Source organism: Suillus paluster (genome assembly GCF_016628075.1).
Source record: "Suillus paluster strain FC165 chromosome Unknown EDB91scaffold_34, whole genome shotgun sequence".
Classification (NCBI taxonomy): domain Eukaryota; kingdom Fungi; phylum Basidiomycota; class Agaricomycetes; order Boletales; family Suillaceae; genus Suillus; species Suillus paluster.
Window position 1 is genome coordinate 55351 of NW_024537594.1, and position 27021 is coordinate 82371.

Here is a 27021-nt window from a genome sequence, read left to right on the forward strand (position 1 = left end):
ATTATCTTCAACTTCTTGCTGCTGTACCTGTGAAGCTCGGGATGCTGGTTCTTCGTGCTGGTTACCCTGCTATTGGTTGGTTTTCACGACCGGCGTATTGGGCACCTGAAGATGAATGCGGTTGCCATTAGCGTGATCACTTCTTCATCCGCACGGTAGCGTTCGTGTCAGGCACACTTCAAAGCTTCGATACCTACTCCGAGCTGTCTTCTGTGCCTTTGCTGCACGTGGCCACACCAAGGGAACGAAGGGGCGTAGCCAATACTCCGTGTCTTCTCCAACGAAAATGCTATATAGTCTCATCAAGGTGTCGTAAGCCTCAAGCGCATCCTTAGATTCTTATTCTCGCACACAGCCCGCGAGGTTTCTGGTAAGTCACTATAACGATGGTCCCCGTGAGTTTTAACGCATATGTTAGAAGATAACTAGTACTGGGACCATGCCTATATACCGCGAGCACTGCGTTCGATGCCATAAAGACTTCGCAGTCAACTACCCCTCGGCTTGCGTCGTGCCCCATGTATTCGACTCCCGCTGTCACCCACTTCGTCTTTACAGTGGAGAATTCCAATGGATGTCGGAGTGTTGTGGTGGTTACGGTACTGTGACAGAGGAAGAACCTGGAAGTGGCACCTTCCGCATGATGGAACTTACCGCCTGTTATCGTGGTCCGCACACGACGTCCAAGGATGTTGTTCGACTCCAACACAACGGTGTGAGCATCCTCAGGTGCAGTTACAACGGGTCAGGGAAATGTATCCGGAACCACTTGGTGCAGAGAAGCAGACCTGTTTTTGATAAGGAGGTGGTGTATTGCGATGGCGACGAACAAGACCATCACAATGATGGATAGAGGCAGAATGTATCGAACATTTTGACAGCTGAACGGACTAGAGGATAATTAGGAATCTTGAGATCGAACTTTTCACCTCTGTACACATAAACCCTCGGAACTTCGCAGCTGCTCATACAACGGTCCGTATGTCATCAAGTTTTTCGTCCACTGGCACAGTCAACTCAACCAAGACACTGGTGCGGTTTAGTCTGCCAAGAACAGATCCCAGTTGCTCGAATATTAATCAGGTCCTAACAAAAGTCGCGAAAATGTGGAGTCGCGCGAGTGAACCAACTTCCTCGACCATACCTCCATCGGGCACAAAAACAAGGGCATTCAGCAGCGCATTGTCACTACTGTACCAGCCCCTCTTCTCGTCGAAAGCAAACCACCGAAATCTAGGAAACACAGTTGCAGATAAGGGGTGCTGTAAAGTGAATAAGCTCACCGCTAACGGCCAGGGGACCCCTACTACATAGTTACTAGCCACACAACATGCAGCAACTCGGAGGTCAGTTAGAAGTTCTAGAACTAGTCCAAGCCCGGTGTGCCTTCGGCACAGGCAGCGAGCAGAGCGATTGTACTAAGAACCACAAAAGTTCTTGTCATGTAAGAAGAATAATTGATGTATTTTTTGGGGGGAAATGGAGTGAATCATTCCACCTGCGTGTCGCTCCATAGTATAGAAGAAATTCGTCTGCATAGTGGCCCATCCAGAGGAGACTGCGGTGTCGCTCAGATAATCTTTGATGCTGCGAGCAGAAAATGAATCTCTTTGACTCGGACACCGCGAGAGCAATTTTCAACACCCTGAGCTCGTTGGTGGAACGCTGATGACGATTCAGCAAGAGAAAGTAGAATAGATTACTGATTACAAGGCTGCGGTGGTAGAATAGACAAGATCAAAAGCAAAGAACAACGCCACAGACAAAGCGTGATAAGCATACGTTGAAGGTCCGCTAGTCCCGGAAATACTCGGACCGCTTGTTTCATCACAGCAACCTTGCCCAATTTAACGGCCATTCCAGAATCAACGGTTCTCGAACATCAAAACTCTATGGTGGGCGATATTATAAATAGAGCCAGGCTACCAGAGCAACGTTGGTGTTGTTAATTAGAGAAAGTAGGGTGTTTTTGCTAAGGATTTTTTGAGGTTTTCACAATGTAAAATGGCGCTCCACTTGATGCAGTATAAGTGTGGAAATGTCGAGTCGAAGTACCAAATCAACCTAAGTTAAATTGACCGTCCACCAACGTGATGAACCGATCGCGACGTCAACCCCTCGATGCCGTTCAACCATTTCTGGGCCCTGGCTCTTCAAACCCGTCACGATACTATCACAGACCAGCTCTCATTTTATGTCTTTGACTCGCCCGGCGTTAACGTTCAACGTTCAACGACGACTCAGAGAAGACTACGAAGATGAAGGACAGAAATAAGGTTCTCACATTTAACTTAAATCTGTCGACTCCAATTATTCAGGTTTAGTGTAAAATCGACGGGTCCTACATAAACCCTACTCAATAACAGTTTATTTCACCAGTTTATTTGCTGCTCAAACGATAAGCGGTGGGAAATAAACTGACAGCGTTATTGAGTGGCAGTTTATTTGCCAGTTTATTTCATACGCGAAGTTGTCGGAGTGAACTGAGAGTGATTGTGATGCCGAGCAGCCGAAGTACGATTGATGAGGAGCAAAAGTATACCAGCATCGAGTATGAGTGACTACTGGAGCGAAGACGGACAACAGAAGCTCGCACTCGAGCTTGCTTCATGGGACCACATCTCTCTTTTGCAAACCCCCGATTTTTCCGATCAGCTCTCTGCACCCGCTGAACTCAACTATGCTGTTGACCCGATAATTGGGATGCGTCGTTCTCCGCGCAAGCATCGAGATCAGCACCAACACTCACAAAACTATACCCTCCCACCAATTTCATCCCTACTCACCACCAGTTGGTCATATGGTCCTCGTCTACCGCACCTACCATTTCGTCTGTCCTGTCGACGGCGGTCCAAGGCCACCAATGCAAGTGAAACAGCAATGAGCTGATCTCCGGAGTCTTTCGCCTCAGCAAGAAGCACAACTGCGAGAGTTTCCAAGAGTTTCGTAGTAGATTCTCTCTCGCTGATCCGTTGGTGCTGACGTCGACGTCGTTGTCGATGCACTGAGCTATCACGCGCCATGAGTGTTCGTTTGCAGAGTCTCTCGGCAAGTCGGTCGGCGGCTCCTATTTCACTCTCCGCAACACGAATGCACGTCAAACCTTACTTGACAGTTTATTCCAGTTTATTTCGTCCTGCTCGCTCAAAAAAATAAACTGGCGAAATAAACTGTTATTGAGTAGGGTTATAGGTTGATGAAATCCTCGAAAATTTCCTTAGCAAAAACACTAGTGAGATACGAAGACACAAGGGGTGCACGAAGTCCCACTGCCTAATATGGATGCGTGACGACGCTGTGAAGACTCCGAAAGGTTAGTGTTTCTGCCGAGAAACCAAGCATAAAAGTTCTAATCTCTCATGTCTATGAGATCACGAGGCTAGTACTTAGACTCGAGGCTTCATAGAAGCAGACGAGTAAAAATAGGATCCGGAGAGCAAGTTACTAGATGGACTCACGGAAATTTCCTACATACGTATATATGCTTATATGTGTATCATATATCTCACGAATCTCACATACTCAGCGAAGTCCCGCTTCTTATGATTAGTCAATGCGCTCGGCTTGTAAGTCTCAACAGTCTCCTTAGCAGCCCTACAGAAGGATGGTTCCTTCTAACAAGGTAAGTAGTAATAAGTACCTAGGAAGGCAGACCTTTCTTTGAGCTGAATGTTATCGTTCCCAAGCTCAACTCTGTACTCTTCTCTCATGCAACTGCTTGTAAAACTGCCTTGGTGATGCTATCAGCGCTTGGCTACAGCATACTTGGAAGGCCACCACGCCAGCCCCAGAAGATTCAACTTGAGACTGATGTAGGGCCTGGACTTATATTTAACACCAATGCGTGTTTCTATCTATCTTAGTACCGAGGTAAGTAATGTCCGCGTGCACTCGAACACCTTGCGTGGGTGTGTTATGCGACTACTGGGATCTCATTACACACCACCCACGAGGGCGTTCAAAAACGGATCGAGGCCGCGGCCCGCCAAGACCAAGATCGATCGAAGCCCATCCACTTTCCGTGAGATTTTACCCAATGCACCTCTATTCACATGTAAGTACTCGACATTTGGATGAGAGATCATGTCCTTTGGCATTACACCTGTCATGCTAACGCTTTTCGAGGCCTCATCGACATCCTTGCCCACTCCCCGAGGCGTGCTGTTCATTCCAGTGCCCGTTTGACGTAAGAGGCATCAGATCACTGCACTCCTACTTACTAGTCTCCCCTAGTCCTGAGGGGTGACTCTAGTACTACACCGGTGGCAGACATAGTGACTGACAAGGAGAAATTAGACAGACTAGACAGAAGGAATATAGGTAACAAGATACAGCAGACTCGTAGCCGTAATCGAATTGCATGGTGAGACTAACCAAAAAAAACTATCGCGCTCATCTGAGGAAGTTATGCCAAGTGAGGACGAGTAAACTACATGATTCTATTAGTAAAGAAAGAAGGAAATAAAAATAAAATCCCCTTGCACGAAGCAAGGGCGAGCAAGGGTATGAGAAGCCGCAAGAGGTTTTGGGTGCCGTGAGCGTGTGGGAGGACATGATAGGTCAGCAGAGAGTGGATAGAAGAATGCACAGGAAGGAGGCGCGGGAGACCAGCGGAGGCATGGTAGATGGCTGGGGAGCGCAATAGTGTGCATGACGGCGCACAGTGCATTATGCATGACTTTTCCATGACCGGGTAATACTTGGTAATACTACAATGAATCACGCATGGGCACTAAATTACGGTTACAGTTGTTATGATTAAATCATTGCGGCAGTATTGCCTGCGGGGGGACAACATTTACCAGTCCAAGTTCTCATTAAGTATTTCCTATACATAAAATGCTCAATTTACATAAGTTGGGAGAAGTGAACCAATAGTGATTTCCTTGTCCAGAGAGAACAAAGCAAAGCATCGACATAATATACGCCCAAACCCTGTGTCGAGAGACCGGTCCAATCAAGAAGCTACATAGCTATACTACCCAGTCACCATATCTGTAGGTCCGAAAGTAATCCGAAAGCCCGTAAAGACGTACAGTGCACAAACATGCACAACAGACCCACCCTAGATCCTGCAGGCGTAACTAAACTAAATACCTAGCTAAAATAACGGAACGAGAAATTCTTAAATAGATCAGAACTGGATATGCTGAGGCTCGTGCTCCTCAGGTTCAATGATATCCCCCTCTGCATTAAGTGGCCAGAACGAGTTCCTAAAGAAGTTGTCAGGGTCATACTTCTTTTTCAATTCACACAGCCTAGCCCAGTTCTCGCCGTAGCAGGCAATGACACGACCGGGAGGTTCCTGTCTGCCTAAGAACTGTCGGCGATGTGAATGAAAAAAATCTGACGTGGGGACGGAGGAAACGCATACGCTTGGCAAGGGGCCACCGAGCGTCACCGGTGCCAAAGTTTCTGCAATCCACTGACGGCCATGGCGCATGAGCATAAGAAAAGGAATAGACGAAAATAATCCTTACCTCCTCCGCAGAATGGACACAGCGCGGGTCCTGGAAATCAATATCCCACTGATGCAACGCGGCAACAGTAAAGGAAGCCTGGCGTTGTGCCTTCGGTATACAATTATCTCCAAAGTCACCGAGGGCGCCACCAGCCAATTCGAACAGCCACGCTGCATTGAGAAGAATCAATAAGAGATCGAAAACGAGGACGGGACGAGGAAGACGTACTGCAGCCAACAGGCGTGTCCGCAAATTGGATCACCGTCTTATTCACGATATCGTCTGGAAGTGAGCTAATAAGCGCAGATCGTATGAACCATTTGTTTCCTGCTGTAATGGCAAGACACCTCAGAAGACACCTGTCGATTGAAATGATTCTGCTGCTGACCTTTTCCTCGGAGAACCTGCGCAACGCTATCTTGTTGATGAAGGAAGGACTTCTCGTCGACCTCATTGAGAAGACACCGTTCACCGTCCCACGATGAAATGGCCTGTAAGAACTCCTGGCCCTTCACCTTGGGACCGATGTAGCACATCTGGATGACAACTAGGGAATCCTGCCCTGCAGGCCCAGCCGTAAGCAGGACATTGGCATATAACTCCCGGGGAGCACCCTTCACGCAATCGCGAAAGTGCTTGATTAGTGATGGCGCAGTTGCGCGATGAAAACGGCTGAGAACAATAGTGTCAACTCCGATACGATTCAACGAGAGACAGTACTGACTAGATGAGATTACCTGCGAAGACAACGGGAACTGGATAAGCTCTGGCCTTGTAGCGTGTGACGACACCAAAGGCAGGGCCAGCACCGCGCAGTGCCCACCACAAATCTAGATCGTCAGTCAAGACCAGGTGAAATAATATTATATTTACAATACGTGCCTGAGTGTTCGTTCTGGCTGACGATCACGATTTGACCGTCCGCCATAACAACTTCTGCTTCTACCAAGTTGTCAGTGCTCAAGCCGTGTAAACGGCCCAGGAATCCAAAGCCTCCTAAGATCATGATTGCCGAGCCAACGGGATGAGCCGCACTGATCCGCCAGGTAAATTGGGATAGAGATCAGAGGAAAGAAAAAAGGCTTACGATGGGACGTGGTAGGGAACAGCGCCGCGTCCGCCAGAGAGTGCCATTGCTTCTAGAGGGTTTGCTGCCGAGAACTGATCGATTTCCTTCTGTCTCTTTCCTGCACCAAAGGTCATGAAGGCGTGCGAGTATATAGGCGTTGCATATGTCAGAATGTTGGTTGGAGACTCGAGGAAACTCGGTGTCGCAAACAATGCATTGGGCATGGACTGGGCAAGCCGAGAAGTGGAGGCCACAGGTACGGGATTGGTGGGGGTATCTTCCAGATAGGAAAATGGATCATCCAGCGAGGATAAAGATGGGGGCGGAGGTGGTGGGGTAACAGTAGTAGTGACACCATCCATGGATGAAATATGAGAAGCCAAGGAGAGGGTAGAAGCCACGGCGATAGAAGAACTAAGCGAGTTAGGGGATAACAACATCGTCGTGTTATGGCCGGAACTACTGCCCGACGTCGCAGAATAGGTGGACATCTGCTGGGTCTCCGACACGGGAGTTGAGAATTCCAGCCTTCGGCGAGTGACGGGAGGACGATCGGCGAATGGGGCGGATGATCCTCTCGGGTGTAGAAAATTTGCGATGGTTGGGGACGCCAGGTCGTAAGACCTCAGCTCGTCATCATCTTCCCTTCTTCGCTTACCGCTGGACATGGTAGCATAGCTATCTAGAAGTGATGAACCAGCTCTGATCTTCCCTTTGATGCCGAGCAAAGGCATGTCTCGAATACTAGTAAAAGAGCCATCGGCAGCGGGAGGTTCAATGTCAATGTCAGTGATCTTGCAGAGGTCGATGATAATGTCGCCTCCGACAGCCCAGCCAGCGGTGCCATAGCCTCCAGCTTTGACGGAAGCAGAAAGTGAATGCTTTCTGCAGAACACGATGACTCTACGGATGGAATTCGTTGAATCGAATACCTGACGGAGGACTGAAAGTTGCGAACTTACTGGCTAACGTCCGGAGCATCAAGGGGACATACGACAGCACGAGCAGAAACTTTGATGTCGCCGTTGAACATTCGAGAATATTCCAGAAAGCTACACTTAAGCCTATCAGAGGTATCATGGAATAATTCTAGAATGCATACCTAGGATCACCTCTCCGGTGTGCCTCACCGCGAACGGCCGATCTGAGTTCTTGGCAGAGTGCGTCGGATAGAGAGGGGAAGTTAGAAGTCGCATCAAGGTGGATTTCCTCCATGAATTGCTCAAAGCAAAGTTGAAGGCAAGTCTAGAAGAGGGGAATAGTGAGGTTCAGCAAGGCACAAAGCCCACTGGTTTTTAAGGAGGGACGTGATTAATCAGGAGGTGTAAATTTAGGTGTAATTTTCAAATGAATGGTATTAGTAGATCCTGCACAGGTCAGCCTGACGACATTTTGAGTAAATGGAAGGCGTTGGAGGCGATGTTTTCATGAACAGTCATGAACCCAATTTTTGTAGTTCCCGGGACCGTCTCAGCGGAAGTTGGTTTCTTGCTCCAACATTAATTCTGGATCGGCATTAGTTCTCCACCAGGATCAACGTTAACTTTCGGTGTCACCCTGAACTGTTCTAGATCTTACTGCGTGACTGACTTCGTCGCATAGGCCAACATTAATTAACCGGTCTCCTGGAAATTCTTCGGAACCCATCGACTTGTCAGTGAACGACGGAATCTGACGGTTGCTTCTATACAGCGCTCTGATCGAAGCTGTACGAATTTAGAGTGAGAATCGGTGGCTCCTGCAATTGTATGACACCATTGCCGCATGGTCATGGAATACATTGGGTACGTCACGCCGGTACACAGGCTCTTCCGTAGTACGTTGTCGAGCTTCTCATTGTTCTCACCCCAACCGCGGAATGTTGACTCGGGTAACTGTACCAATCTCATCATTACATGCTCCTGGCTCCAATCCTCCAGTGCTAGTGGTGCCACCCTCGACTTGTTATTCATTAGTCGGAGCCAGTCGCCATACCATTTAGCCTCGTGGCGAGCCAAATCTTAGGTTCTGATGCCATCCTGCTTTACGTCTCCGCGAAGGCTTAGTCATCACCGGCACATCCGCTCCAATCGCTTTTTTTATCTGATTGTCTCGTTCCCGACTCGCAAGAGTTGATCACTCCTGGGAATCTGCAACTGGCATGTAATATGTAAAATGTTCAAAACACCTCAATGCGCTGCTTGAATCACCTCGAAAAAATTCAGGTGCTTGTAGGCTACTTAGAGATGATGTGCTGTCCAAGTAGAATAAGTGTTGCAGCTGCGAGAGACGGAATAGTAGTGATTTGCAACCTTGTATAATCATAAATGATCCAGATCCCATAGATCCTAGAGAGATATTCAAAAAGTTACACCCGGAGCATATCAAACACCTTGCCAGGGTGTTAGAACACAATTTTGATAGAGGTCATTCTCTTGTTTTAAGATGCTATAGACAGAGGAAATATTGACGACATGTATGAAAGCGTGACAGCAGATAGGAGAGTACTAGTCTCCTCTAAGTGAAAGTTGACGGTGCCGTTACTGTGCCGATGCTGTGATACGACGTGACCATGGTACCAGTCAGACCCTGAATTTTCTCGGCCTTCAAATCCGACACTCCACCACAAAATCCTTAAAATCAGATTTATATAGAGCAGCTACGAATTTATAAATCCGTAGAAGAAAATATGAGGAGTTACAGAAGATTTATTGGGAAGTGTTGTAAAATTTTCGATCGGTTTTTGGAGTCAGAGGGTCTCTTTTGGATCGTGATCTTTAGATCAGTGGTAGAGACGGGTGGAGCGATTTCAGATTGGGAGTGAGAAAGTCAATGATGACGTCACGCGTCGTTCGCTTTCTTCGTTGATGCTGTCGCTCACGACGTTAAACTATGCGGCCTATGCCTCAGATCGTATTTTTCGAGGTTTGTGAACTCGCTTCTGTGTTATGGACGGCTTGTCTGAAGTTATTACTGGTGATCCCTTGTAGTTTTCCTGGATTGCCAGTGATTTTGCGCGTGTTTTTCACATACTCACTCTTGTCCAGCTGCGAGCGTGTATCTGACGCTTGCGTATTCGCTCGAACGGTACTCGCAAAGCTGACCGTGGATTGTATCGCCGATTTTATTTATTTTACAAACAGGTCACCCATGTCTATGCTCTGACTGAAGAGGAGCTTGAGGCGCTGCTCTCGTCCTCTCCTGTTGCCGAAGAATGTTGCGGTCGTTCTCGCCTGGATTCCATCAACAAGTACTTCGATGTCCTTTGCGGAGAGAAGATGATAGCTGCCATTCATGCTCCCAATGTATCTGTTGGTGCAGAACATATTGATTCCGCTTTGCCTTGGTTGGATTCGGATGCTTCTGTTTTGCTGGTTTTGCTGGTCATCAGGTTGTCTAGATTATCTATCTTGCAGCTTCGTGCGGCACTGGGAAAGTTTTATCCGGATTGCGTCCTTTCGGTCTCTGGCCGTTCGAAGAAGCCTTGCACGCGGGCGTTATTGGAACTCATACGCAACTTTACTGTCGTGGTGTTGTCTCTTGACGATGTTGGTTTCTTTATGTTGGTTTCATTCTCAGCTCACCATCTGATTTCCTCTTGTCTTATTTTGATTGCTGTTTCTTGTGCGAGGTAATGCAGGATGGGCTAATTCTTTTCTGCAAAATTTCGCCAACAAAAACATGAAAACGTGAAAATTAAAAATTATGTGACGGACCAAGAGCAAAACGCCCATGTGGTTTCGGAACGGCCACAGCCGGTGAGTCGTGACGTCTGTTTCTCGTGTATGAAGGACTACTTCCAAGGAACGCTCTGGACCGCTGGGTTGCTTTGTACCGTTTGTTCTCGATTGCATGCAGTATGATAAGCACGAGTCAGTACAAGTCTTAGCCACTCATCGTGTACCGAAATATAACGTGGAAAAGGCACGAGTCGGGGATTGGCGCCTCTGCGCCGCTAAGATCATACTAACGTGAGTTTCAATATTGTTTCAGCGCTCAGTCATGTTTGGTGCAAAGTGTCGACGTCAACGATCCAGTCTAAGTGGCGTACCAGATTCTGCTGGTCATATTCCATGATGCCTATCATTAAATGTCCCCAAGGGATCCAAACTTTTAGGATTAATGAAAACACGTTTGTAGCTCAGCAAGCTCCACTCAATGTCTGTCACCGGCTTTGGAGTCCCGCCAACCAACAACACTACGTTGAAGACAAACACGCAACTATTGGACGTGGCCTCATGACAGTCCTTGTCTCCAATCTGATAAACTTTGCATTGCTTTGAATACTGAGTAAACAGATAGCTATTTATGGGCAAGCCGGGGAACAGCTGCCCGACATCTCGGCGCGTATGACGCTTAGTACTCCTTGTCATTGCGTGGTGCCACTGAAACCCTCAACGGCAGTTGAACCCCGTTCTCAACCTCGCCCTCCACCTGTTGGAGTCATCACCAAGCATGCTTCCCGCCGAATCCGTTCTGTCTTATCAGTCGGCGCGAACTCAAACTTTCCGACTATCTCCGTAAGAAATGCTTGGATTTCGATCACCCTAGGTGAAGTATTAACATCAGGTTCGCTCCACCTCTGCTGAACAACGTCATTAACACTCACGCGAAGCGCCATCCAATACAAGCCCTCACTCCTCCGATGAATGTCATTCTAGACAGAGTTCATGCGTGTTGTTGCATGAGTGGAGACCAAAGCTTACAAGTTGGAGTACACCCCTATTGACGTGGCCTTCTTCTCTTTCGCTGTGCCATCGAGCCATCTATCCGGGTTGAAGACGTGCGCATCCTCGCCCCAGAGCTCCTTGTTTCTGTCCGAGATTCACACGTAAGAAGAAAAGATGTCGGCATTGTGTGGGACCTCCTACCGATTGTACGCTGCAATTGATGCAACAATTCGTGTGCCTTTTGGAACCGGTAGCTCGTAGATGACGTCTCCGGACCGCGTGGTGATTGGCTGCGACAACGGAAGGACGTCATCTTGGCTGGCGTACCGGTGCACATGATACACGATGCAGCAATATCTCAAAACTTCCTATAATTGCAGTGCAGCGTTATAACAGCCCAGATATTGTTTGCAAGACGTCACGCACCTTCATAACAGCAGTAGTATATGTCATAGCCTCGAAATCAGCGATTGTGAAGTCCACATCCCCGCGGGCGTGCACAGCCGCTTCTGTTTCCCATATCTCTGCCCGGAGGCGTGACTGAATCTCGGGATGCTTGGCTAGCTCAAGAAGCGCGAAACTGACAGTGTTCGAGGTCGTCTCATGACCTGCAAAGAGGATCGTACTGTATAGTTACAGCAATCCGCGATCGGTAAGTTGTGCAATTACGAAACACGGAACGGGCTCACCGCATCTGGGCAAACAGTTCTTCTTCCGTCAGCTTCGCCTTGGCATCTGTATCCATGTTGGCTTTGACTGTGCTTTTATTAGGTGCATAGATCTGAATGAAGCTATCGAGACCGGCCACCCACCAAGCAAGCTAAATACATCTCGACTGCCCTTGCCTTGCAATAGCATCTCTGCCTTGTCTTTCACCATCTGCTTTGCGACAGATGTTGCTACACTGCCTGTCTCACGTATGCGCACAACACGTGGGTTTTTGCTTGTATTTGCGAAGTATTCAAGAACCCGAGGTGGGATATACTTCGAAACCCCCTGAAAGAATATTTGCGAGTCTGACTGAGATCCGAACGCATCAGTCCTATTGCCACGAGACGCATTCAATCCAGATCAGTCAAGGGAAACCCAGATGCTTGGTAAAAGACAAGACTGACATCATATTTCTGTATGAGTGCCCAAGGGCACTTTCATTATTATCAATGGAGCTGAAGCGGATATCAAAAGCCGCTGAAAAACAAGATGATAAAAAGGTAATTGTGGAGCCTGCATAGCATGTACCTTGTCCAATAGCATCCAAGGTTGCGCGCGACAGCCAGGCAGACACATTCAACACTGCTGACTGCTCCTTAGAATTACTGATTATGTCTGTCCATTTGTTGCTCATCTGTAAGAATTTACGTCGTTAATGAGTGTTGAGGGTATTGAGTGACTTCAGTGCCTACAGACTCCGCGCAGCCCTTGAACAATGACAAGAAGGCTTTGGATTCCGGTGCACCGAATCCAGGAAGCATAACTCTTCGCTGTCGTTTGTGATCGTCACCTTCAAAAAGTTAACTCCAGACCATTCCACGGTTTTCTCATGCCCAAAGACCTACCATCCGCCCAGATAATTCCCTTTCCGTTGATCATCTGGGAGAGTACGCGGCGATCACACTGTTTTGGAAACCGATAGCCTGACTTTACAAAGATATACTGCAGGGCAGCCGGGTCGGAAATCATCAACTGGTCTTCCTATGAATCGGCGGAGAATCAGAAAATGTATGCCGCAAGTGCGAATGTCATTACATACGCCGAAAGCGCTCTTGAAGCGAATGACATTCCCATACTGAGCTTGCCACTTGAAGTCCGCCTCCGCTGCCTGTCCTTGGTAGAGTTCTTTCATATTCCCTGATGGTTACATCATCAGTAGAGGCATACGGTAAGAGGGAATAGGCATACCCATAATAAATGATGCAGAATCTGGACCGGGAACATCTGTCAAAGAGATACGAGTGTATCGACGATATACCCCGTAGACAATCACTAGAGCCGCGAAACCTGCAGTGACAAAGACAGGACCCATGGTTGCAAGAAATGGAATTTCAAGGGCGCGTGGAGCCAGCTTTATCAGTCTCTCGTATGAATTAGATGACACTTCAACAATGAGCATATTCTCCGGGCTTGCGCGTGCGTCGGACAGGAAGCTGCCCATTCCTGACCTCTTTACAAGTCGATGGTTGCGTGAATTCGGCGCTGATGATGGGAATTGCGCTGAAAAGAGAGAAATGAGATCTATATGAAGAGTTGGGTATGTCATAGGACTTTACACCTGACATTCCAATTCCAGTTCCCCGGAACTGCTTATACACGGTTGATCAAAACTTCCTTGATAAGTATTTTGATGACTCTCATGTTCCCGCATTCAAGTGCTCTAGCAAAAAATAACAGGCCTGGCTAGATAGGTCAACTGATTGTAGTCATTTCGACATTCATCTTCTCATAGACCGCACAAATATAGTACTCACTTATCGCCGCAAAATTTGTCCTATTTTCTGTTCTAAGGCCGTCCTAGTAGAGCACCTGTGATCAGTTGCAGGTTACTAATCATCGACTGATACAATGACTGTCAGCATTCGAACGTATATAATTATATAGTTGACGAATCATGACAGTTATGCATACCGTCGTTTGGGTTTTTGAAGGTGTTGGGCGTTGGTCTATGTCTCGTTGCGCCGACTAAGTTTAAGGCCACGTGACAGTGGCAATACAGGCCCGAACCACGACTACAAGTTGACTGGTCTTCAAGCTGGATTCCGCATGGACTTTTTATCGCAGACATACATTGCCCTTCGTGGTCCAACAGGTGCTCCTCAGTCTGCGCAGGACACGATCGCAAAGCTCAGTGACCGGTTGTCTCCTTCTACCCTTCTTGCGGATAGACGCGCAGCTGTCCTTGCTTTAAAGGGTTTGGTTCGCGATTGCAAACAAGACGTCGGTGACAGGGCCCTTCCTGGTCTCCTCCAAGTCCTACAGAATGATGCGGAAATAGACGCGGAAATTGCAAAAGCCGTGCTCGAGACTATTACCCAGCTCTGCGAATCCGATGACCATTCCAAGGATATCGCGTTAACACACACAGACTACGTCATCGCAAACGAACAGATAGTTCATGTCTTGTTCTCCCTTCTTGGCGACACGCACTTCTATACCCGTTATGCAACACTGCAGTTGCTTTCGACATTATTACAGAACCGCCGTTCTCAGGTTCAAGGATATTTCCTCAAAGCCCCAGCTGGTGCGTCGAGTGTCATTGCCGTCTTGGAGGATAAGCGCGAGATCATTCGTAATGGTGTGTATTTTAGCTACTCCATCTCATTGTGTCCTACGCGTGGTACACTGGTAGACCTGCTCATACTACCTACCTCGACAAAGCTGGATGTTGAACATTACCTTAGTCCTCGCGTGGTCATCTCATCGTTAAGTTTGCAAGGCCCTACCGGTAGCAGGGCTTTTAAAATAATAGTATTCGACGCAGGTCTACCAATGCCGGCATAAGGCTCGTTCATTTCTATCACTGACGCCAATACACTTTCAGAAAGCATCACCATGATTCAAATGCTTATTTCTCAAAGCCCTGACATTCAGAAGGTGCTTGCCTTCGAAGGTGCATTCGAAAAGCTCCTCAATACCGTTACACACGAAGGCGGATTGGAGGGAGGTGTGGTCTCACAGGACGCACTTCGGTGTGTCGACAGTCTTCTTCGATATAATAGCTCGAATCAGGTGTTTAATGATCCCCATCTGAAGTGAATTTCCATTGACATCTATGATAGAGTTACTTCCGCGAAACGTCTCTTCCAGCGTTGTTATGCTCCCTGTTGCTCTTCCCCTCCAAACTTTCCCTCCAAGATGCACCTCCACAGGAGTTTGCATTGCAATTTTGGGATTCACAAAAAGTAGCAAACGTGTCACTGGTGCTTGGTATCATGGGGATGTTGGTTGGGTCTAAAGGCAGCGTCAGTAGATTCCAATCTCCTTCTTAAAGTTGTTCAAGGATTTCCTTAGGGTCAGGAATTATCCGTCTTCGTGCGAGGCTTCGTCGAACTCGCCCTCGCATCCAATGCACCAACACCCCTTAAGACTCAGGTCCGTTTTGATACGGCAATCGTCATAATACAAGACCTGATTGCATTTGTGCATTAGGCGCTCCATCTTCTTCCTGCCACGTTCACTTTCCCGCTTTCGGAAGTTATTCTGACTCCATATATGCCTGTGCCCGAGACACGTGGAGAAGAATGGGATAGACTGGAGCCTGCATCGGCGCTTGATGTACTTGTAGAACTCGCATTGCACGGAGAGTACAACGGACTATATAGTGATAGTCGTACCAAGGATGGGCTTGAGCTGAGGAGTGCAGCTGTGATTGTTTTTGATGTGCGTGTTTGTCCTCATCCTGTGGCAGAGAGGGCTGCATTGATACACTATACACTACAGAACTTTGTGCGGAAAGAGGACATCAAACAGGCCATCGTGCAAGGAATGCTTCCTCCCCAAGGTAAGCAACATCTTCTATGCCAGGAAAATGACTCAGATTGTCCGCAGAACCAAGTGAGGTGCCGATGATATCGCCCCTTCTGCACACTACTCTGCCTCTCCCCATCATCCCCTCTCAACATCGCTAATGTGACCTCTACTCATCTCGCGACCCTCCTTTTTGCACACCTACTCTCCGGCTCCCCAAGAGCAAAAACTGCCGCCCGGTCTATCAAGCCATCTTCCAGCATTCCATCACAGGCCCAAAGTCAAGGACAACTTTTTGTTCCTGCCGACGGTTCTCCTTCAGCGCCAGCTCCGCCAGAAGAAGACGAGGAAGATGCCCCGCAGAGTTTGCTGCACCTCTTTGCCGAGAACCTTTCATTATCCTTCCTATCTCGCTCGAGGGCCGAGGACGACCGTGAGGAACGCGAGTGGAATAGATTGATCGTTGGGTACATTTGTCTGCTTGCACAATGGCTTTGGGACGACCCTAAAGCCGTGAGGGATTTCCTAGAAGCCGGCGGGCTGGGCACAGTGAGTCTTCCACCTCATACTGTGAACACTCACCAGAACTCCAGGAACGCATAGCTAGTTGAGCCTATTAATCAGACTTCCGAGTCGGAAACGCTCATTCCTGGACTTTGCGCTTTTCTCCTGGGAGTTTGTTATGAGTTCAACCGGGAACCAGGAGAGATCACTCGGCATGTGTCTGTCCTCCTTTGTCTTTCACGTGTGCTTATATGGGTATTCAACAGCGCTACCATCCATCCCATTATTTCTCGGTTGGGTGTAGACGTGCTTGTTGGTCATATGACTCGCGTACGAGAGCACGACTGGTTCAAGTCTATCGGTCCTGAATCCATGATACTCCCCTATCCATCTAAGGCACCAAATACTCCATCCGCCGAACAGGAAGGCGAAATCTGGCTTGACTGGTCTTTTGTCGACTTCTGGAAGTCGAATCAACGTGCGCTGCCAGGTTTCTCCCGTCACATGACGTTGATCTTATGTATTTCTTGAAGATACCATCCAGAGAGGTCTGACAACAGACCCTAATACTCTAGCTTCATCGTCAGGTCAGTAGCAAGACAAGGACCATTGCCAGCCGCTTGACTTATTTGTGGTAACAGGTTCAAGTGCAGAGTCCGCAATGCTCATCAATTCTCTCAGAGAAGTCATTCGCTCCCAGGTGCAGGAGATAGACGCATTGCAGCTTCGTCTCAAGGAGCTATCAACCACTGAAGTTCGGGTAAGTGGTTGGGAATGTGTTGGGACGCTACTGCTCACTATGATTGATCGACAGTTGGTTGACTCAGAGGCCCGTGTTGCGGAGCTTGAGGCCGACTTGCAAACGTCAGAGGGCAAGAAGAAGGAGGTCGAGAAAGAGCAGGAGGATCTTCTAGTCCTCCTCGATGACATGAGCACGAAGCGCAGACGGGACAAGCAGCGGATGAGAGAAGCAGGCATGGAGGTCTCCGAGGACGAAGGGGATGATGATGACGATCAAGATGATGACGACGCCGACGAGTAAAGCCCTCATGCATACTTGTAATTAGTAACGGGATACTCATGGTCTCCCCGACCCCGATGTCACAGCATGGCTCCGAAATCAATCTTTGCAGGAGTATCCTTTTGCTGGCTTTCTTCTGCTCCCAGCACCAAATTGAGTCTACGAAGAAGTAGAGCTAATCACGGGGAAATTAAGTGAGATTCGCACGACAGAAATTTGATGGGTGCTCCTGACATGGATAGCACATCGAAGTTGTTTGCATTACGTACAACTAATATTGATGTTCCTTGAGCGACGTGGCCACTAATGGAGGGCATGGATATATATGGTCAGCCTACACGAGATCCCTCCGATAAAACGAAGTCTAAGTAGTATGACCAGGTCAGTCTGGAATGGAAATGTATGGGTGTTCACAAACTTAACATACAGGTGGGACGTACTGTCCAATCATTCAAAGATGATGGGCATGGAATTCCAGCCTTCGAGAGACGGGAGGACGATCGGCGAATGGGGCGGATGATCCTCCTGGGTGAAGAAAATTTGCGATGGTTGCAGATGCCAGGTCGTAAGACCTCAACTCACCATCTTCTTCCCTTCTTCGTTTACCGCTATATAAACACATTAGCAGGGCTATATAGAAGTGATGGACCAGCTTTGACCTTCCCTTTGCTGCCGAGCAAAGGCATGTCTCGAATACTAGTAAAAGAGCCCTCGACAGCGAAAGGTTCAATGTCACAATGTTGATGATCCTGCAGGTCGATGATATATGATGATGTCGCCTCCAGTCTTGGCGGAAGCAGAAAATGATTGCTTTTTGCAGAACAAGAGGACTCTACGGATATAATTCGTTGAATTGAATATCTGATGGAGGACTGAGAGTTGTGAACTTACTGGTTAACTTGAACGTCCGGAGCATCAAGCGGGCATACAACAACACAAGGTGGAGCTTTGATGTCGCCATTGAACATTCTGGAATTCGAGAATACTTATTCCGAAAAGCTAAAGGTATCAGGGAATGATCAGGAGATGCACATTACTACTATGATTTATACCTGGGATCAGGTTCCGCGAATTATCCTCGCATCTAACTATCTCCATCACGAGTACTAAATACCACTTGCCTTGATATGGCCATGCAATTTCGCACAAAAGTCTCCAGCAGGTGAGAATTGAAATCAGCAAGACCAAGATGAAAAGATCCAGTCTAACTCAAGACAGGGTGTGTCGCGGGTCACATGATCAGTGTGTCTGATGTCGGAGTTACAAGACTCGAAATAATCCAGAAACGACGCGACAAGACACCGAGTCAGGTGTGCTGGTCTTGCAAATAGTCGAGTGAAAGAGCAAGGGCTGAGACAAACTGACCGCCGGCGCGTCAAGAACCGAATCCTCGAGTGTGAGGTAGTTGGGGGAAAAAGAACAAAGGGCACGACACTAATACAACAGGGGTCGTGGTGGGCGGGTGAAAAGACTATCGAGTGAGCGAGATGGAGTCAGAAGATAAGAGACGCGTAACCAAACGCGTCACACTTTGACGGGCTCACTCGGTTAGCAAGCACTTGTTTGGGCACTTTGGCTCGCGAGCTCGCCAAGTGCCCAAACGGCACGCCATACAAGTTCGCACAAGTAAATACTTACTGCGCGAGGCCTGTCCTGGTCCTCAATCTGATAAACTTTGCTGTATTTTGCTTTGGCTGTCGCCACCTAAATCACAGCGAACCAGATAGGACAACTATTTATGGGCACGCTGGGGAACAGCTGCCCGACATCTCGGCGCGTATGACGCTTAGTACTCCTTGTCAATGCGTGGTGCCACTGAGACCCTCAACGGCAGCTGAACCCCGCTCTCAACCTCGCCCTCTACTGTTGGACTCATTACCATGCAAGCTTCCCGCCGCATATGTTCAGATTTATCAGTTAGTGCGAACTCAAACTTTCCGACTATCTCCGTAAGAAATGCTTGGAATTCGATCACCCTGGGTGAAACATTCACATCAGGTTCACCCCACCTTTGCTGGACAACGTCATTAACACTTACGCGAAGCGCCATCCGATACAAGCCCTCACTCCTCCTCCGAATGTCATTCTAGAAAAAAATTAATTAACGGGGTTTGCGCGCGTTGTTGTATGAGTGGAGATCAGCTTACAAGTTGGAGTACACCCCTATTGACGTGGCCTTCTTCTCTTTCGCTGTGCCATCGAGCCATCTATCCGGGTTGAAGACGTGCGCATCCTCGCCCCAGAGCTCCTTGTTTCTGTCCGAGATGCACACGTAAGAAGAAAAGATGTCGGCATTGTGTGGGACTTCCTACCGATTGTACGCTGCAATTGATGCAACAATTCGTGTGCCTTTTGGAATCGGTAGCTCGTGGATGACGTCTCCGGATCGCGTGGTGATTGGCTGCGACAACGGAAGGACGTCATCTTGACTGGCGTACCGGTGCACATGATATACTACGCAGCAATATCTCAAGACTTCCTACAATTACAGTGTAGTGTTAAAACAACCCAGATATTGTTTGTAAGTCACGCACCTTCATAACAGCAGTAGCATACGTCATAGCCTCGAAATCAGCGATTGTGAAGTCCACATCCCCGCGGGCGTGCACAGCCGCTTCTGTTTCCCAAATCTCTGCCCGGAGGCGCGACTGCATTTCAGGATGCCTAGCTAGCTCGAGAAGCACGAAATTGAGTGTGTTCGAGGTCGTCTCATGACCTGCAAAGAGGATCGTACTGTGTAATTATAGCATTCCGTGATCGGTAAGTTGTGCAATTGCGAGACACGGAACGGACTCACCGCATCTGGGCAAACAGTTCTTCTTCCGTCAGCTTCTCCTTGGCATCTGTATCCATATTGGCTTTGACTGTGCGTTTATTAGATGTGCTAGGTCTAATGAGGCTGTGGAGACCGATCACCCACCAAGCAAGCTAAAGATATCTCGACTGCCCTTGCCGTGCAATAGCATTTCTGCCTTGTCTTTTACCATCTGCTTTGCGACAGATGTAGCTACACTGCTCGCCTCACGCATGCGTACAAAACGTGGGTTTTTGCTTGTGTCTCCGAGGTATTTGAGAATCCGAGGTGGGATATACTTTGAAACCCCCTGAAAGAATATTTGCGAGTCTGACAGAGATCCGAATGCGTCAGTCCTATTGCCACGAGGACACATTCAATTCAGATCAGTCAAGGGAAACCCAGATGCCTGGTAAACGACAAGACTGACATTATATTTCTGTACGAGTGCTCAAGAGCGCTTTCATTGTTATCAATGGAGCTGAAGCGAAAATCAAAAGCAGCTGCAAAACGAGATGAGAAAAAGGTAATTATGTACCCTGCATAGCATGTACCTTGCCCAATAGCATCCAAGGTTGCGCGGGACAGCCAGGCAGAAATATCGAACACTGCTGACTGTTCCTTGGAATTACTGATTATGTCTGCCCATCTGTTGCTCATCTGTGAGAATTCACGTCGTTAATATTAATGAGTGTTGAGGGTATTGAGTGACTTCAGTGCCTACAGACTCCGCGCAGCCCTTGAACAATGACAAGAAGGCCTTGGACTCCGGTGCACCGAATCCAGGGAGCATAACTCTTCGGTGTCGTTTGTGATCGTCACCTTCAAAAAGTTAACTCCAGACCATTCCACAGTTTTGTCACGTGGCAAAAACCTACCATCCGCCCAGGTAATTCCCTTTCCGTTGACAATCTGGGAGAGGACGCGGCGATCACGCGGTTTTGGAAACCGATAGCCTGACTTTACAAAGATATACTGCAGGGCGGCCGGGTCGGAAATCATCAGCTGGTCTTCCTATGAATCGGTGGAGAGTCAGAAAATGTATGTCGCAAGTGTCATTACATACGCCAAAAGAGCCCTTCAAGCGAATGATATTCCCATACTGAGCTTGCCACTTGAAGTCAGCCTCGGTTGCCTGTCCTTGGTAGAGCTCTTTCATATTCCCTGATGGTTACATCATCAGTGGAGGGATCTGGCAAGACAGGGAATAGACATACCCATAATAAATGATGTAGAGTCTGGACCAGGAACATCTGCCAAAGAGATGCGAGTGTATCGACGGTATACACCGTAGATAACCACTAGAGCCGCGAAACTAGCAGCGACAGAGACAGAATCCATAGTTGCAAGAAACGGGATTTCAATGGCATATGAAGTCTTATTTATCGATTTCTTGTACGGATTAGATGACACTTAGAGAATGGGCATATTCTTTGCCTGCGCGTCGGAAGGAATAGTCTGGAAGCTTGACCTCGTTACACGTCGATGATTGCGTGAATTCGGTGCCAGTGATGGAAATTCTGTTGCATAGAGAAAAATGAGACCTATATGAATGGTTGGGTATGTTATAGGATTCCAGCTCTCCGGAACTGCTTACACACGGTCGGTTCCTCTGATAAGTAACTTAATGCATTTTTTATGACTCCCGGGTATCTGCATTCAAGTGCTCTGGAGCAAAAGGTTTGTCTGATTCTCTGTTCGAAGGTCACGAGCCATCCTACTGATGCCAATGGCTGTCAGTATTCGAAATATCTGACGAGTCATGCTGTTATTTATGCATACCGTCGTTTGGGTTTTTGAAGGAGTTGAACTGTTGGAGACTCTATGTGGCATGCGACATCTTCAAATCGTACAGTCAGAATGGAGGTAGTGACTATGCTTCTATAGTGAAGTTCAGCGAGGTCATCGAAATGGACAACGGGAGAATGCGGTACGATATCTCTTCTCGGCAAATGCTGTCATTTAAACCCTTGAGGGCACCGTGGCTGATGTGATTGATTGCTCGACACTTCCTGCACGTCACAAAAAGCCCTGATTGACGTGTCAGGTGCGTTCGTAGTCTCGTTTCCGACGTTCTACCATATATAGTGGACATGGTATAATAGCACAGCCACCTTGCGGACTTTAAAGTTGGAGGTGATACTAGTAGATTCGTCTGTTGCGTCTAAGATCTTACCGCCCACGTTCGGCGCAATCGAAGCTGAATAGCCCCACTCAATTTGCGGTTTACTTCGCCCAGTTTCTTTCGTGGCATGGTGTTATGCGCTTGGGACAGACGAACACAGTTCATTTCTTGAACACACTTTGTTTGACAGCTCGTTCACATCTCGTATATCGAAGAAATAAACTGCAAATTGAGTATTATATTGAATCCTGAGAAACTTCTCATCAGGAGGCTGTATTAATGTGAGTATCCACATTCTCTTTGTTCTCATCATTGATTTTCTTCTTTAGGAGTTCTTTTGCTAGATTGGCGGTCCTCCCTGAGTCTGCGCGACACCGTTTGTCCACAAAGCAACTCCAAAGTGTAGCGTAACTATATCTATCACGTGACGATGGTTAGTTATACTGGTCTTCAAGTTCCTCCGCATGGACTTTTATCGCGTCGTCCTTCGTGGTGCAACAGGTGCTCCTCAGTTTGCGCAGGACATGATCACAAAGCTCAGTGACCAATTGTCTCCTACCCTTCTTGCGGACAGACGCGCAGCCGTCCTTGATTAAAGGATTTGGTTCGCGATTGCAAATAAGACTTCAGTGACAGGGCCCTTCCCGACCTCCAAGTCCCACAGAATGATGCGGAAATAATTGCAGAAGCCGTGCTCGAGATTATTACCCAGCTCTATCAATCCGATGATCATTCCAATGATATATGATCGCGCTAAAACACAGACTACGTTTTTAAAAACGAACAGGTAGTTCACATTTTGTTCTCCCTTCTTGGCGATACGCACTTCTATACCTGTTATGCGACATTGCAGTTGCTTTCGACACTACTATAGAACCGCCGCTCTCAGGTTCAAGGATATTTCCTCAAGGCCCCAGCTGGTGCGTCGAGTGTCATTGCCGTCTTGGAGGATAAGCGCGAGATCATTCGTAATGGTGTGTATTTTAGCTACTCCATCCCATCGTGTCCTACACGTGTACACTGGTAGACCTGCTCATATACTTATCACGACAAATCTGGATGTTGAACATTACCTTAGTCCTCGCGTGGTCATCTCATCGTTCAGTTCGCAGGCCTCACCAGCTGCAGGGCTTTCAAAATAATAGTATTAAACGCAGGTCTAGAACCAAGGTCAGTAGCAAGACAAGGACCATTGCCAGCCGCTTGACTCTGCACTTGGACCTGTTACCACGAGTAAGTCCGTAATACTCATCAATTCTCTCGGAGAAACCATTCGCTCCCAGGTGCAGGAGATAGACGCATCGCAGCTCCATCTCAAGGGGCTATCAGCCACTGAAATTCGGGTAAGTGTGTCATGAATGTGTCAGGACACCGCTGCTTACTATGATTGGCCGATAGTTTGCTGACTCAGAGGCGCGTGTTGCGGAGCTTGAGGCCGACTTGCAAATGTCAGAGGGCAAGAAGAAGGAGAAGGAGCAGGAGGATCTTCTAGTCCTCCTCGATGACGTGAGCACTAAATTCAGAGGGAACGAACAGCGGATAAGAGAAGCAGGCATGGAGGTCTTCGAGAACGAATGGGATAAGGACGATGATGACGACGACGACGAGTGAGCCCTCATGCATACTTTTAGTTAATAATGGAAGTGCACAGTTTGGGTTAAGTTTGTGATAGAACGCATCGATGTCCAATTTTGCTCAGGCACTTCCACATCTTAACATCTCGCCTGTCCATACTATTTACCCCTTAGGCGGGATAGGGATACTCATGATCTCCCTGACCCCGATGTTCGCGCATGACGTCAAAATCGATCATTGCAAGGGTCTCCTTTTATTAGTTTTCTTCTGTTCCCAGCACCAATGCATGAGACTACGAAGAAGTGAGATCTGCACCCACAACAGAAATTCGATGGGCGCTCCTGACATTCACAGCACATTGAAGTTGTTTGCCATACGCACAGCTAATATTCCTTGAGCGACGTAGTGGAGGGCATGGATAGATATGATCAGCCTAACCGAAGTCTAAGATCCCTCCGATAAAATGTAGTATAGTATGACGAGGTCAGTCTGGAACGAAAAATGTGTGGGTGTTCACAGAATTGGAATGTAGGTGGGGGGAGGGGTGTACGTACTGCCTAATCATAAGAAATTATGGGCGTAGAAGCATACACTAAGGAAGATAGCAATGAGAAGCTACGAGAAGGAAGCCGTAAGAGTCTAAAAAATGACATGTGAGACGGAGGGTCAAATGTAGAATGGCACGTACAAGAGTACAATAAGATGGGTGCTGTGCTATACAGTGATCCGTGATGAAAGAGATGCATGAGTGTGTGACGAAATGAAGAAGCTAGAAATATCCAAGATATCTAAGGTCTAACCAGAAAGGCTCCGCTCTTATTGTTTCTATCCGTCCAATGGGGATCCCCCCCCCTCCGCATACTCAGGAAATCCGATGGCAAAAGCGGTCTACATAGCCTGTCCGATAGGAACGTTCGTCCAAGTATCCCAGAGCGCCTGTCGTGTGCGGCTATCTGCCAAGGATGACGCAAACATCACAATTTTCCACACGTCCTGGAAATTGCTTGCGAGTCCTAGACTAATCCGCACAACACCGAGCTCGCGACCAACGACCCGCTCAAAGTCTTTGAGCGTGACGCCTGGATACAGTCGTTCCATTTGGTCTTGAATACCCAGTAATGTTGCCGCACCCCCGGGATTGCACATGCAACCTGTGCGAAGAGAAATGTTCCGTGACACCGCAACATGTTCAATGAAACTGTTGGATATCATCTCTCCAGAAGGCTGCCGTACAACATTTCATCAAGATGAATAGCAAAGTAGTGAAAATTAAACACTTGCCGAGAGGAAGATAAGAGAGATCGTAGATCCACTGTCAGCCTGTTCTCCAACAGACTTAAGTTGTCTAGAAGGAAGCCTAGATAAAATCTTAACGACAGGGGTTCCAGCCGAATCATGTCTCAAACGAGAGAGCGAGGCGACAAGGTAGTGGGTAAGACATGAGAGGCGGAGAGGGAGGAATGGGAGATATGCAGAGAGAAATCGTAGACCATCTGTGACCGCTGGTAACGTCATGAAATTTATGGTTCCATCCTAGCAATGTCATTATATAAATTCGAAAGCACATAAATTTGGAGAGAAGCATACCTCAAACCGTTCATGAAGATTACTTCCTCTAGTAAAAATCGAACCTGGCACCTGGACGACATCAACGGTTCCTCCAGCGAACCATGGACGCTCCAAGATCTGCAAGAACGACTCCTTGACAATTAGGGCCCCGACACCCGTTGGGTAACCGAACATTTTGTAGAAGCTGACGACCATAGCATCAACAGGGGTGTCCGAAAGAGAGATGACAGATGACGGTGCCAGCGCGGCAGCATCCAAAAGTGTGTGATATCCAAGTGAGGATGCAAATTCGATGATTGAAAGCGGAGTTTTCGCGTTAGATATATTGGAAAGGCCCGTCAGGGCAAAAAGTGAGGAAGCGTTTTGTGGTTTGTGCTGACGCAAGATATCCTACCGCGGAGAAATAAGCAGTCAGCTGCTAGTTACGCGAAGTTGAGGCGCATATATGCGGCAAGGACATACCTTAGCAGTAGATAAAACGAAACCTCCAGTACTAGTTGATGGAATGTAATGCACTTCAGCTCCACGACGTGAAGCGTACTCTCGGATTCCATGGACGCTATTATGGGAGTCGGCACCGAGAATATAGCTATTATTGGTCGTGAAGGGATACGCCTCCCCAATAAGCTTCAATGCAGCTGTTGCGTTTGCCGTAAATATGACGGTGTACCCCGGCGGCGCTCGAAAGAATGAAAGAACCGCAACCCGCGCCTCGTCAGCGTACTGTGATGATAACTTAGAGCTAACGGTAATTATGTAAATGAGTAACGATCGACGACCGATTTATAGAAACCCCATACCTATTACTGACCGAATGTGTATTTCCCATGACGGTTTCGGTGAGGAATGCGCTATGAACGCGAACAAGGCTCTCGGGGTGTTGTGCGCCACCCATGTAGTCTACATATGTTTCCCCGGTTCGGTCCAATCTGGCGAAATCTGTTCTTCGGAGGGTGTCAAGTATCCAGGTGCTCTGATATTCGGGAAAGGATTTGAGAAATGCACTATATGCGCGTGCCTCAGCATCTTGTCGCGAGATGGAGGGCGTCAAGGGCGTGTATGTTGTCAGCAGCGGGGGTAAACGAGTGTCGTTCGGATGATAATTACGGGGTGGCCACACGGGTTTCTCGCTCGATATCGTGTCCGACGATATTGATTTCATTAATGAAGCCTGCGATTTATGACATCTCAAACTGATATGAGATACCGGAGCCGAATGACCGTCATTGGTGTTCACGCCGATGCGCTGTTCGCGAGACGGATGGGGGACAACGGAAGAGGAGTGTTTATTGCCCATGGCGGCGCCTGTCAAATCTCGGTGTATGGGGAGGTCAGTGGACTACAGAGTGCCTTTATATATTTGGAGGACCAGCGCCACCAGTATTTCAATCGGGTCAACGTCACCGCCCGAGTACTAGTACCACACGTCCAGTGACGGAACCTATGATATCGCGCCGCATATGGAAGTTCGTTAGGTTTGCCTTAGGTCATAAGACTAACCAAGAAGTCAGTCTACAGTAGATTGGTCCCCCTGACCGGCAATCAGCTCCAGGGGATATAGATGTGTCCGAATCTACAAGGTTTAGTGTTCGGCCTCACGATTTGAAAAGTCCATCGGCGCCCTGAGAGCAGTCACCAAGCCATCATAGGAGGACCTTAAAATTTTGTTCTACTAATATTCATGAGTCCATAGATATTCCCCAAATATGTCATGGTGAGCTGTGATCCAATTCTGCGTACTAAAGGCCGCCCAGTATACACTGGCAAAGAAGGGGTCTGCAGATACTACTCC

At 47.9% G+C, this 27021-nt stretch overlaps 6 protein-coding genes across 6 annotated transcripts; 2 read left to right on the forward strand and 4 right to left on the reverse strand.

Annotated features, from left to right (window-relative positions):
- The first annotated feature begins 316 nt into the window (after window positions 1-316).
- EDB91DRAFT_470299 (uncharacterized protein) lies at window positions 317-1237 on the forward strand. Its single transcript, XM_041327365.1, has one exon. It carries the CDS (start codon window positions 440-442, stop codon window positions 851-853), a length of 414 nt encoding a protein of 137 aa, XP_041176106.1. The 5' UTR covers window positions 317-439; the 3' UTR covers window positions 854-1237.
- A 3624-nt stretch (window positions 1238-4861) lies between these two features.
- Window positions 4862-8214, reverse strand: EDB91DRAFT_1139342 (uncharacterized protein). Its single transcript, XM_041318920.1, has 11 exons — window positions 8088-8214; window positions 7634-8036; window positions 7494-7583; window positions 6550-7434; window positions 6345-6496; window positions 6187-6292; window positions 5851-6134; window positions 5691-5792; window positions 5481-5632; window positions 5375-5425; window positions 4862-5320 (listed from the first exon to the last, which is right to left on the reverse strand). Exons 2-11 carry the CDS (start codon window positions 7744-7746, stop codon window positions 5135-5137), a joined length of 2121 nt encoding a protein of 706 aa, XP_041176107.1. The 5' UTR covers window positions 7747-8036; window positions 8088-8214; the 3' UTR covers window positions 4862-5134.
- A 2549-nt stretch (window positions 8215-10763) lies between these two features.
- On the reverse strand, window positions 10764-13714 carry EDB91DRAFT_1139365 (cytochrome P450). Its single transcript, XM_041318921.1, has 14 exons — window positions 13448-13714; window positions 13080-13391; window positions 12931-13028; window positions 12737-12872; window positions 12584-12681; window positions 12296-12525; window positions 11993-12222; window positions 11870-11936; window positions 11607-11805; window positions 11382-11548; window positions 11217-11324; window positions 11120-11167; window positions 10945-11057; window positions 10764-10895 (listed from the first exon to the last, which is right to left on the reverse strand). Exons 2-14 carry the CDS (start codon window positions 13330-13332, stop codon window positions 10867-10869), a joined length of 1776 nt encoding a protein of 591 aa, XP_041176108.1. The 5' UTR covers window positions 13333-13391; window positions 13448-13714; the 3' UTR covers window positions 10764-10866.
- A 123-nt stretch (window positions 13715-13837) lies between these two features.
- Window positions 13838-17312, forward strand: EDB91DRAFT_1139375 (p115 like vesicle tethering protein). Its single transcript, XM_041318922.1, has 12 exons — window positions 13838-14469; window positions 14716-14903; window positions 14954-15136; window positions 15186-15266; window positions 15324-15554; window positions 15615-15675; window positions 15865-16190; window positions 16245-16357; window positions 16412-16623; window positions 16679-16732; window positions 16787-16905; window positions 16960-17312. The coding sequence occupies exons 1-12, from the start codon at window positions 13938-13940 to the stop codon at window positions 17185-17187; spliced, it is 2328 nt and encodes a 775-aa protein (XP_041176109.1). The 5' UTR covers window positions 13838-13937; the 3' UTR covers window positions 17188-17312.
- A 1518-nt stretch (window positions 17313-18830) lies between these two features.
- On the reverse strand, window positions 18831-21394 carry EDB91DRAFT_470690 (cytochrome P450). Its single transcript, XM_041327366.1, has 13 exons — window positions 21178-21394; window positions 21027-21124; window positions 20839-20974; window positions 20685-20782; window positions 20515-20620; window positions 20391-20463; window positions 20087-20316; window positions 19964-20030; window positions 19701-19899; window positions 19479-19645; window positions 19314-19421; window positions 19205-19252; window positions 18831-19142 (listed from the first exon to the last, which is right to left on the reverse strand). The coding sequence occupies exons 1-13, from the start codon at window positions 21299-21301 to the stop codon at window positions 18953-18955; spliced, it is 1644 nt and encodes a 547-aa protein (XP_041176110.1). The 5' UTR covers window positions 21302-21394; the 3' UTR covers window positions 18831-18952.
- A 3154-nt stretch (window positions 21395-24548) lies between these two features.
- EDB91DRAFT_1249509 (PLP-dependent transferase) lies at window positions 24549-26526 on the reverse strand (the record flags this gene model as incomplete). Its single annotated transcript, XM_041323100.1, has 5 exons — window positions 24549-24884; window positions 24936-25193; window positions 25248-25619; window positions 25692-25971; window positions 26030-26526. The coding sequence occupies 5 exons, from the start codon at window positions 26524-26526 to the stop codon at window positions 24549-24551; spliced, it is 1743 nt and encodes a 580-aa protein (XP_041176111.1).
- Between the last annotated feature and the right edge of the window lie 495 nt (window positions 26527-27021).